The sequence below is a fragment of the Bidens hawaiensis genome, unplaced genomic scaffold, assembly GCF_021521415.1.
Source record: "Bidens hawaiensis isolate Kalapana, Puna unplaced genomic scaffold, B.hawaiensis_p1.1 tig00001032_1, whole genome shotgun sequence".
In the NCBI taxonomy this organism is placed as follows: domain Eukaryota; kingdom Viridiplantae; phylum Streptophyta; class Magnoliopsida; order Asterales; family Asteraceae; genus Bidens; species Bidens hawaiensis.
This window is the reverse complement of record NW_027491060.1, coordinates 4,123,865-4,136,771: the sequence shown is the minus strand read 5'-3', so window position 1 is coordinate 4,136,771 and position 12,907 is coordinate 4,123,865. Positions and strand designations below refer to the sequence as shown.

The following is a 12,907-nucleotide window of genomic DNA, read 5'->3' as shown; positions in this document are numbered from 1 at the left end:
GAGCTCGAGCCGAGCCAGCTCGATTGATTATCGAGCCAAGCTTGAGCTTGCCTTGGCTCGAGCTCGGCTCGGCTCGTGAACAGGCCTACCTACGAATACGATTACGGGTCCCGCACAACCCACGAGTCTTTAGTACTACTTTTATTTTAAACTAGATATATTAACCGTCACGTTGAAGCGGCGCAACTATGCGATTACTATTGGTTACATGTCGATTACACTTGTTATAATACCGAAATTAAACCCAAAAAAAAGTTTGTCAATTTAACATATTTAAAGAAAAACAAAAAAATCAAAGATAAACGTATTTAAACACAAAAAGATATTTTTGAATATGAACTTCTGGAGGAGGTGTTTTTGTGGTTTGGTCTTTCCATCAATTATGGAGGAAGTAAATTTTCTCAAAAAGTTATTTCTTTTTATTTATTTTAACTTGTCAGTATTATATAAATACAAATTAAGTCGGTATAAATTTTTCTTTCTGTAAAATAGTTTAATTATATATAAGGAAGCAGCTAGGGAATACATCAAATCACTCTCAGTTCTTTATTTTTGGCCCATTTCATTCAGTAACACAAAGCAAATCACATACATCTTATTTCATTTGGTTTCCATTTTACCATACAGATACCCAACACTTACATGGCATCTTCATCATCATCCTCTTCTCGGTCGTTTACGTATGACGTATTTCTTAGTTTTAGAGGGGAAGACACCCGCAAGACGTTTGTGGATCATCTTCATGATGCTTTTAAGCGGAACTTAATCATCACATACAAAGATGATGAAACACTTTCTCGGGGTGAATCCATCGGTCCATCCCTCTTCAAAGGTATCGAAGATTCACGAATTGCTGTTGTAGTATTCTCCAAAAACTATGCAGGCTCTTCATGGTGTTTGGAAGAACTTGCACATATAATGAAATGCAAAGAAGAAAGAGAGTTAATCGTTATGCCTATTTTCTATGATGTGGATCCCTCTGACGTGAGAAAACAAAAGGAGGATTTTGGAAAGGCATTTGACCAACTAGACGTAGATAACAACAAAGCTCAGCTATGGAGAAACGCACTTGTTGATGCAAGTAACATTGCTGGATGGGAACCCAAGCACATTGCCAACGGGTAATTTTCTTTCTATTTGGAGTATGTATATATGCTTAATGTGTTTGTACAACGCAAAATATACTTTTTTTTTTTAATTTTTATGCATTAGTCAATAAATTTATTACATGTGCTTTTAGTTAAGCTAGGGCTACCTGTACTTGTGCTTAAGAGGTTTACTTTATTGGAATGGTGGATCTATCAAATATTTTGATTATTTTGTTTATATATTTCTTGTTAGCATTTGCTCTACTATAACGTTGTTAGTATCGGCTCTCCTATAAATACAGAGACTCTCGTTTTAATCGATTTCTTTCATTCGTGTCTTGCATATCCTCATATATTAAAATGGAATTCTTTTTACATCAAGCTTTGTGGGGTAAATTACCTCTTTGTGAAATAATGCGAATATACGTTAATCATCCATATATATGTTTATCCAATGTGCAGGCACGAATCAAAAGTCATTAAAGAAATTGTTGATAAAGTCAGGGGCAGATTGTTCACCTCTAATGCAGATGTTGATGAAGATCTTGTCGGCATAGAGACCCGCTTGGAAGACTTGAAATCAAAATTAGAAGCTGGGTCTGAAGGTGTGCGCATGGTTGGGATATGGGGGTGTGGGGGTAGCGGTAAGACTACTCTTGCAACTTCTATCTATATGGAATTACGTCATCACTTTCAAGGTCACTGTATTATGGAGAATATTAGGGAGGAATCAAGTAAATTTGGTTTAAAAAAATTGCAAGAGAATATGCTATCAGCTATTTTCAAAAACGAAGTGGCGGTACCCAATGTTGTGGAAGGAAAACAAAATATTAAGACTATGCTATGTAGTAGAAATGTCTTAATAATTCTTGATGATGTTGATGACCTTGACCAGTTAGATGTGTTAGCTGGATCCCATAGTTGGTTTGGTAGTGGGAGCCGGATCATAATCACAACTAGAGATGAACATTTGTTGACAACCCACAAGGTAGACGTGGTGTGTCATGTTAAATTATTATCATGTGAAGAGGCAATGCAACTCTTTAATAAGCATGCATATAATGAAAAAAAACCTGTAGAAGATTATGAGACACTTTCGTCACGTGTAGTTTCTTATGCTGATGGGCTCCCATTAGCACTTAAAGTTTTAGGTTCTTTTCTGTATGACAAAGATAAGAAGGGGTGGATTAGTGCCTTGGATAGACTAAAAGATAATCCTAATTTGAAAATTGTGGAAAAGCTAAAAATTAGCTATGATGGACTTGAAACTGTGGAGAAAGAGTTATTCTTGGATATTGCATGCTTTTTTAGAGGGCGGTACAAAGGTAACGCAGTGGAAATACTTGAAGCTTGTGGGTTTCACCCCGAAATAGGGATAGAGGCGCTCCGTCAAAAGGCTCTCATAACTGTTTCAAGAGATGGCAATTTTGATATGCATGATCTGGTTCAAGAAATGGGACATTTCATTGTTAAAGGGGAACATCCTAACAGTCCTGACAAACATAGCAGAATTTGGAAACATGAAGAGATCGATAACATGCATTTAACAATGGTAAATGTTACGTTAGCTAACTTTTAAACATTTTGTTATTTTGATGAATGATAATTAACATGTACATTTTTTGTCATTATTGCAGGAAAATGACAGGATTGAAGCCATAAGATATAAAAATTTTAATCATGATCTTGATTCATCACAGTTCTGTAAAAGTGTTTCAAACATGAAGAAACTAAGGTACCTTAAGGTGTCATTGAGATATCCCAAGCTTGTTGAAGGGCCTACTTTTCTTTCAAACGAGTTGCGATATATTGATTGGAAAGGGTATCCTGGAAAAAGTCCATTTCCAGACATTTTCCAACCAAAGAAGCTTGTTAATTTAGAATTGGGAAACAGCTTTCAAAAACATGTTTGGAAGGGCTATAAGGTAATTCATTTGTTTGAACATATTAAAATAGTGGATTATATTAACTGAGCATTATATTGATAAAAAATAGCAGGTAACTGATAGAAGTTTTCTTCTTAACTATATAAAAAAATAAAAATGCTAAAAGGAAGAAAAAAAAAACGAACAGAGCAAATTTTGTTAAGATTGTTAGGAGGGCCGTCGTAATTTAATTTATTTTGTGTAAGAATAAAAGCGTGCTTGTTGTATTATATCAGAAAAGGGATGTCCTGTTTTTTTGCTCTACAAAATTTTCCAGCCGTGGATATAACTTGTTGGAAATAATCCCGATCTCATAAGTAGATTAAAGTTAAGTTAAACGTTGTTAGAAAGTTCGGTTAACAAAGATAGGGTGCATATTGTAATTAGTTAATAGTTTGTGTAAATTTTGTAATTAGTTCGAAAATAAACGAAGTGTTGCCTTGTATAAGTGAACCATTGAGGCGGTTGTAGTGGGAATTTGGTGGGTATAAACCGGTTTCAAAACCTAAACCGGTTCGGTTTGGTAAACAAAAGACAAGACCGGTTTACATTCCGTTTCGGTTTGGGTTGAAACCGGTTTCTTGACCGTTTTACAATTAGTTTCGGTTTGGGTTACGATTGGTTTTTCCCCGGTTTTTCCAGTTTCGGTTAACTAGTTTCAGTAGAGAGAATTACAAACCGGTTCCGAACCTTCGATTTAAATCTGTTCCGAATCGGTTTCTACATAATCTGATTCAAACCGGTCCGGTTAACCAATTTTTTTGCCGATCACAAATTGTAACATCGATCTGTTCTTCATGAATCATAATACAAAATCGCTTTTGTTAATTATTCTTATTGAATTATTTGATTTCTATTTCATTTGTTTAATATATAAATCCTATCAAGAAGGGCCATCATAAAGTCATGAAATTATACTACTTGTAAAATCTGACTGAAACTTTTGTGTATTATATAGCATCTACCGCATCTGAAAGTTCTTCGACTCCCTGGGATGAAGAAGCTACTGAGAACACCGGATTTTGATGGACTCCCGTGTCTTCAAGAGTTGACACTCTTTTATTGTTCTGAGTTAAAAGAGATTCACCCATCACTTGGAAATCATAAAAGTCTTCAATCCGTACAGGTGTCACGGTGTCACAACCTTAGAACGTTTCCAGCGATTGTCCATATGGAAAATCTCCAAACTCTAGAAATAGAGGATTGTGAAAAGCTTCTTGAGTTCCCAAAGATCCAAGCAAACATGGAAGCCTTGGTAAAGTTGTCCGTGGAAGATACCGGGATACAAGTTTTGCCCTCATCAATTGGCGAACGTTGTACCAACCTTATTTCTCTAAATTTGTCTCAATTGAAGAATTTAAAGAGTATAGAATTCAACTTTGATGCCTTAAAACATTTGAAAACGCTCCAATTATATAGATCTATACATGTGAAGACGATGTTTCATCCGTTGGATCTCTATACATGCTGTTTCAAAGATGTAGTTGAAATCCCACCGAGTATTACTGAGTTATCCAATTTACAAGAGCTAGATCTAAGTTCCAGTGATTTTTCACGATTAGATTTCAGCCTCTCGCGACTTACTCGACTCAAACACCTTGACGTGTCGTGCTGCAAAAAGCTTGTCGAATTGCCTGAACTCCCATCAAGCTTAACTATTCTGAATGCAAGGTACTGCGAGTCACTTACAACCTTTGGAGATTGTCACAAGAACTGTGAAGAAGCGTGGATCGACTCACTGGTAGACGATCTACTTTCCTCGGGTGTGATTAGGTTATTTCACCGATGGTTCTCTTGGATCTGTATTCTTCCACCTACAAAATGAACAGCACCGTAAACTTACCCCTCAGAAAGGGACAGAGGGGTCCTCTTTGGGGTAACCCTCCGGTGTGAGAATAAGTATTTGTGGGAGAAGATAATAATATGTGAGAGTAAGGAATTGGAGTGTATTGCTTAATAGCTGAATACTCTGTGATTGTATGTTATCAGGTGATATCTGATGATCCTTCCTTGTGGAGTTGATGCTGTATTTAGAGTGCTAGGGTTTCCACTGATTGGGCTCAGACCCAATTAGGGTTTTGTTGGCCTCCTCCAATTGCTTGGCGCCACGTGTCCTTGGGGACACCTGGTGCTTTTTCATTGGTTGTAATCACGTGGTAGCACATGGTTTATGCTGAGTTGTCCACCTTTCATTTGGCAGCTGTCAACCTCAGCATATTCTTATTCCTTAAAAAGATACCTTCTGGAAGGTTGTCTGACGTGCACAATCAAGGTTGCCCTAATCCTGATTTGGATAAGGACGAGGTTGATTATGTGCATGTGTGATATGCGCCAATCCTGAGGATGCGCGAGGTCTTCTCTTTTATTCTCACGCGCAGATGTTTCATGCGCAGATGTGATATGCGCCGCGCGCTGATGCGCCACGCGCATATGTGATATGCGTGAGCATATGTGATGCGCGAGCATATGTGTGCCTGGGCATATGATGCCTGAGCATGTGTGGTGCCTGGGCATATGATGCCTGAGCATGTGATGCATGAGCATATGTGATATGCGCCATGCGCGTAGGTTTTGGCTTTGTGCCTTCATAATGTCTTGATTTCAAGCTTCTTGTCTATATCTTGTGGGTTGACCCGCCTTGCTCGGTGTTGAGGCGGGTATATACCTCTTCAAACTGTAGACGGTTGTGTCAAGTGTCACTTTGGGACGCGGGTATCATAAGTGATGGTCAGGAATTATTAGAATCCATACTTGAAGCATGCATGGCTGTGGAAAACCACTGTATGGTTCTCCAACTTACAGGTGCTGAGATTGCAAAGGGGTTTACACCTCCATTGCTTAGAGGGAATAGATGCACATTGCAACTCTCGGAGAACTGGTGCAATGACTTTTCTGGTTTCTTAATATGTGCCGTTTTGCCTAGTTTCCACCCTAGTGATAGTGGAGTATACAGAAGTATTAATGTCTATGAGGAGATGAATGGTATGGATTCTCAACATGATGATGAGATTTGGAAATTAGAGAGCTATGGTAAATATACATTGATGGCGTATGTTTCATTTGGTTCATTGAGACGAACTGTATGGTGGGATCAAACACACAAAGCTCTTTCGTTTGAGATTGCAGACAAGCGGCGGGGTTGTGGTTTTGGAATCAGGCTCATTGACAAGAAGAAAAGTAGAAGTGATTCTACGGAAACATCAACAATTTATTCTTCAGCTCATACACCTACCTTGCGGATTGTACGTGACTCGATGTCGGCTGTCAGAATATACCTACCTGAGCTCCTTTTTTAAAATCTAAATTTATTTATCTTTTTCTATTTGTTCAAATTTCAAATTCTAAATTTATCTTTATATTGTTTTAGTATACATAGGGCTGTTAGGTATCTTATTAAATCATTTGTTTATGTTTAATAAAAGACTAGACGGGTGCCCGCGCGATGCAGCGGGTGTTTGAACCTGTTAATCACGTACAAATATAAGTGTTTATGGTTCGGTTAAAACCTTGAAATCGTTTAAATTGGTCATTGGTTTGACTCTTTTTTTCTTTTTCTTTTTTACTTTCGGTTTGTTGGTGGGTTTCAAAATTTTCAAAACGTAATGAACGGTTGGTTCGCAGTTTATATCGGCAACCGGCCATATGAAACCATAAAATACTGTAAATTAACCAAACTGCAATATGATTCTTTTTGTAATTTTTGTTATTATTTTACGTCCTAGATCTTCCATTATTATTTACCATTTATGAGGCTAAAATTATCATTTTTATTTATAATCATCTCAAGTATCATATTATATTCGTTTTTAGTTAAAATTGATGGTACATTTAAATTATTAATTATTTTAAACTTAATTTATTATTAAAGTTTAAACTATGAAATCAAACTGGAACCAGACCGTTAGTAACGGTTCTGTTTCAACTTTCAATGGTTGAGTTTGGTTTTAGACGACAAAAAATCAGTACTAACGGTTGGACTCATAAGTTTAACTTAAAAATCATCAAAACCGACATTAAACACCCCTACGCAACATATTAATTTATTTAAAATGAAAAAAATTACAACATCAAATCCAAATTAAAGAGAACAAAATGCTCGTTTTTATGTTGCAATTTGTTTATAAAAATATTAACGTGTGAAAAGGCTATAGTCCTCTTAAAATCATGGGTGGGAAGTTAGTTTACAAGTTAAATTAAAAACATAATATGGTTAAAGATGAGAGACCAAACTTGTAAGTTGAATGGATTATGTTTAAAAGATATGTTTACCCTTACTAACACATGTACCTCATGCTTTAAGTGCTGTAAATTACTTAAAAATAGATGTCTTAATTTGCCATTGTTTGGTGTATTATATATAGTATAGATAATTGAAAGCGTGAAGCTTGTCAACCGAATATTTCGGTTCGAGTTATTTTGATTATGATCAATTGTTCTTGAGCCATTTGAGTAAATCCGTGGAATCGGTATCAATACCTTACTATTCCATACTCTATTTAATTATGCATCATAATTACGTTATTAGTTACTAAGTTAGTGACCCGTGTTCAACACGGGTTGAAATAAATAAATTTATTCAAATAGCTACACAAGGTGTAATACGAAAAAAATATGTTCAAGATTTTATCTAAAGATGTATCATATTGTTGAATAAATTGCACATTACACAAATATAAAAATAACAATAACATGTTAGAAGTTTCACAAATCCCTCGATATTTCTTTGTATATAATATTTGTAGTTTAATTTATAAGCTTACCCTCTCTATAAAAATTCGTAATTTCACTCATTCTCTATTTTTAACTATGAATAATGCAACATAAAAACCCAGACTAAAAACAGGTTATATAAGAAACAAAAAAATCCTTGGTCAACATAAAAATTTACATACAATGCATTGGGCTGTAGGGTAAATCTGGATAAAATTAGCAAGTGATGTTGACCTTTGTTATTCAAGTCACGAGAGCAACTAAACAGAGTTTTAAAAAGAAAACTGATTGGTCTATGGACAAAAAGGACATAAATTGGCAAATTGCATACTAAGTGCAATACCAAAACGATGCATTGCATAATTTCCTGAAGCAAGTTAAGAAACTCAAGGCATAAACCTGACAGTATATCCAAACACTTAAAGAACTTACATCGTATTCAGTAATTATTCACAATCTAAAACAAAAAATCATGAATGGCACCACCATTTAATAAAAAAGTTAAAAGCTTGTACACAAAGAAAATACAAATTCCAGGCTATATTTGCCATGCCCCTATTATTTAACACCATGCGGTTAGTCTAGCGTTTCCGCTTCTGTGTTTGGTTAACCTGAATGTGAAAATTGACATGTTATATCTCTAAATGGGTATGACAGGTCAAATGTTTCTCAAATAAAATAAAGGGAGAAGTTTGGGTTATGTTATATCTCTAAACGGTCAAACGAATAAAAGTTGTCCAAAAATGGAATTTTTTTACGCATAAAATCCCTCTAACAATTGAAACAAAATATTTGCCACACCCATTTTTCCTCCTCTATATTTTGTTAGTTATATTTGAGTTGATAAAAATAATAATAAATGAAAAGCCAATCATGTAATATATCAGCTTAACAAATCAGTTAATGATGAATTCATGCAAGCATCTTGAAATTAGGCACTCGTATTATTTGGATAACTGTGATTATCAACGCGATGCCCTGGTAAAATGAACACAAAGTGAGTTTTTGTTTTTTTGTACTTGTGTGTATCATTTATGTACACTAAAAAGCCAAAAAAAAGTAATTAAATAAGAAAAGGTGATCTTACAAATATATATTGATCATTTTAGGCAAAGGAAATTATGCCCGACACTTACCACACAACATCAAATGCTTATAGGATAGAGACACCTATGGCCAAATATGGCACAACGCCTAAAAATGGAACCTTGATGAATGTTTGTGAAGAATGTTCAAACCATCCAAAACAACAAGATTTGTTGTTAGTTTAGACTATAGACTTATTTCGCCATAATCTATCATTAATTAATGATATTGTCAACCCAGTCACCATTATATCTTATTGTTTGTTATAATCAATTTAGGATTACCTGTAAGAAATCATAATATTTGTTTTTAAAATTATATATTTAATGTGATTAGCTCATCTTAGATATATTCCCAAAGTTAACTAAGATAATGAAGGTACTGATATATTATGTAAATTTTCATAGACAATCAAATAAAAGTGAATAAGTAATATAACAATAAGCTCTACCATATAATTTATCAAGGAAAGTAAGTTCTACCTCATCCAACTTTGTGAGTTACCAATGCATCAAGATTTCTTAAACATATCATGCCTAAAACATATGTCCTGAATTAATGAAAGCAAAACATTAGCCTGAAATGTGGTTTGCACAAAATACCCTAACTCGCTACTAAACGGGCTGCAATCTCAAAAGAAAAAATGATAATCATTAAAAATCATCTTTTGAGTAATTGTTTTTATCTGTATGGATAAGGTCACTTAAGTTTTGAATACATATTTCAATGACATAAGGATCACCAGCTATCAAGTTCTTGATATAGTCTTCAACTAATAAACAGTCTACAAGGGAATTGATTATATTGTTAATCCAGTCAACTGATGTTATGTACACAAACAGCCTCAAAAATATGTGATACAGGGTTATGCACTTAAAAGAAAATAATCAAAAGAATTCAAGTTTGTGCAGTAGCTTTCTGATTTGTGAAAAGAAAAAATAATACACAAACAGTTCAGTTTTGTTTGAATTAAATAAGCATGGGACTAATGTAGCTCTGTTTCTTGTTTGCCAGTTTAAAATCCCATACTGATCTAAGGCAATGAAAAGTTATTCCTTTATGTTTATAGTCATTATCTGTAAAATACTATTGTAAATTTGTAGTTTCAAGTGAATACATGATAATACCTGAGATATGAAGAGCCATGAAAGGAAGCTCCAACTTGAAATTGAAAATTAAAAAATAGTTACATATCATAATTAACGAATTTGCCCTGAAAAACAAACACAGGGGCGGGTGACCCTTTTCAAAGTATCGTTATAGACGATTTGTGTTCTGAAATTGGTGGAAACAATTAAACATAAAATTGCGAGTTAAATTACATACCTTCCATATTGTGAATCCTTAGATGATTAATCATTACGAATCTATACAAATCATTGTATTACGGAGCCAGAGCCTTCAAGATGTTATGATTCTGGGGCGAATGAACCACGAATTTTGAAATTAAATTCGCCAATGAACCCTAATTCCGAAAATTGTCGCTGGAGAATAGGAATGTTAGTAAAATTAATCACCGGTGGAAAATAAACAATAAAAGAAAGTATGGGCGGGAAAAGAAGATCCATCTCCATTATTTTAGCAGAATGTGAGTTAAAACTAAAGGGTATAGTGGGTAGTTTTTATTTATTATTATTCACCTACGTAGTCCTGATCTTATTATGGAATCACTTTAACTCTATTTCAAATTTCTCTCAACTATTTACCAGAGTTAATGTAGGAGCAGCACAAAATTGATTAGCAAATTGGTTAAGTTTTTAAAATTTTAATAAAAGGTGGATATATAATGTGAAGATCACTCGGCTAAGGCTGAGGGGTAGAGATAGAACATTCTGTCCCAAATACCCGTACCGATTTAGCTTATTCGGCACGGTACTCATTTTTGTTGAATTTTGGTACATGTACAATCGGGTACAGGTACGGGTACGATTACAGTTCGGGTACATTTGGTATTTTGTACCTGTTTGGAGTATATAAAGGTTTAATTGTGATTCTTCATATTTAATATATAAAATAAGTTCTCCGACCATGTTATTATTGAACAAGTTTAGACGTTTCTTTAAAATTAAATAATCTAACATCCAAGACTCGAACCAACAAACAAATCACTTAAAGTCGGCGACCGAATTAGGGTACTTCAATACAATCTTAGCATTAAATCGATGACCAATTTGGTACATGTACTAAGTTGGTACTCGTCACGTACCTGTGAAAGTACTGATACTCGGACTAATTCAGGTTGTTTGTTACTTGTACTGGTACCGGTTTCAAGATCGTCGAAGATTTCAAAATAAAAAAGTAAAGTGATACAAAAACGGGTATTGTGCTGAAATAACCCTACTAATACCCGTACCATACCGAAAAATTTGGTACGAGTATTGGTACGTGTATTTATTGATTTTTGGTACGAGTACAATCGGGTACAGTACGGGTACGGATACATGTATTGTGCCACGCTCATCCCTACTAAAGGGTATACACCCTTCAACACCATTCTTTTCATTCATCACGTCAGCTTTCCCTCCATTCAACATCACATTACCAGAGTTAATGTAGGAGCAGCACAAAATTGATTAGCAAATTGGTTAAGTTTTTAAAATTTTAATAAAAGGTGGATATATAATGTGAAGATCACTCGGCTAAGGCTGAGGGGTAGAGATAAACATTTTGTCCCAAATACCCGTACCGATTTAGCTTATTCGGTACGGTACTCATTTTTGTTGAATTTTGGTACATGTACAATCGGGTACAGGTACGGGTACGATTACAGTTCGGGTACATTTGGTATTTTGTACCTGTTTGGAGTATATAAAGGTTTAATTGTGATTCTTCATATTTAATATATAAAATAAGTTCTCCGACCATGTTATTATTGAACAAGTTTAGACGTTTCTTTAAAATTAAATAATCTAACATCCAAGACTCGAACCAACAAACAAATCACTTAAAGTCGGCGACCGAATTAGGATACTTCAATACAATCTTAGCATTAAATCGATGACCAATTTGGTACATGTACTAAGTTGGTACTCGTCACGTACCTGTGAAAGTACTGATACTCGGACTAATTCAGGTTGTTTGTTACTTGTACTGGTACCGGTTTCAAGATCGTCGAAGATTTCAAAATAAAAAAGTAAAGTGATACAAAAACGGGTATTGTGCTGAAATAACCCTACTAATACCCGTACCATACCGAAAAATTTGGTACGAGTATTGGTACGTGTATTTATTGATTTTTGGTACGAGTACAATCGGGTACAGTACGGGTACGGATACATGTATTGTGCCACGCTCATCCCTACTAAAGGGTATACACCCTTCAACACCATTCTTTTCATTCATCACGTCAGCTTTCCCTCCATTCAACATCACATTTCAACCAAAGAAATACACTATTCTTCATCATTCCATTAATTAATATTAAAAAAATGGAAAAAGAAAAGGAAAAAATAAAAAATAAATATGATTGGTTACCCTCAAATGAGGTGATCACTAGCCTTACTGACCATAGTTAGTAGCCTTAAGGGGGAGGGGGTGGTACCATTTTCCTCACACACAACACCCAATGGTGGTGTGCCATATCACCAACCCCAAATCTATCACATGTGGTGAAATTTACTAGGGGTGGTGGTGTGGTGTGATAGAAATTTTTTTGTTTTTTTTAACTTAAAAAATAAAAACAATATTTTACTAAAACTTAAAAAATAAAAATAATATTTTACTTTAACATAATTTAACTTAAATATTATAATTAAAAAGTAAAAGTTACAATAAACGTCTACTTCTCGTTTGAATCCGGAAATTTCAAACCTAAAGAATCTATAAGCTCAACTAGATCCCATCTCAACCGATGGTGAATATCTTCATCCCGCAAGTCTAATTGCACATCATCGGGAACGGGAACTTGAGTAGGAGGATCCGGTACCCAATCTGAAGAAATTGCATTTCCATATTCTTTTATTAACATATTGTGTAATATGATGCATGCATACACGTAGCTAGAGATCGTGGGTTTTTTCATTGCACGAACCGGACGACTAAGTATGCACCATTTACCCTTTAAAACACCGAAAGTTCTCTCGACATCTTTTCTTGCCG

The 12,907-nt window shown here is 34.8% G+C and overlaps 1 protein-coding gene across 1 annotated transcript; it reads left to right on the top strand.

Annotated features, from left to right (window-relative positions):
* The first annotated feature begins 579 nt into the window (after window positions 1–579).
* Window positions 580–6,339, top strand: LOC143555388 (TMV resistance protein N-like). The gene is made up of 5 exons (XM_077044955.1): window positions 580–1,121; window positions 1,551–2,640; window positions 2,726–3,013; window positions 3,972–4,738; window positions 5,694–6,339. Exons 1-5 carry the CDS (start codon window positions 643–645, stop codon window positions 6,307–6,309), a joined length of 3,240 nt encoding a protein of 1,079 aa, XP_076901070.1. The 5' UTR covers window positions 580–642; the 3' UTR covers window positions 6,310–6,339.
* Window positions 6,340–12,907: the final 6,568 nt, after the last annotated feature.

Bases quoted from the DNA above. Each gene is read 5' to 3' on its own strand.
- LOC143555388 (XM_077044955.1), top strand. From the start codon at position 643: ATGGCATCTTCATCATCATCCTCTTCTCGGTCGTTTACGTATGACGTA. The intron at 3,014-3,971 runs GTAATTCATTTG...TGTATTATATAG, and splicing joins ATGTTTGGAAGGGCTATAAG to CATCTACCGCATCTGAAAGT. The intron at 4,739-5,693 runs GTGGATCGACTC...TTCAAACTGTAG, and splicing joins CACAAGAACTGTGAAGAAGC to ACGGTTGTGTCAAGTGTCAC.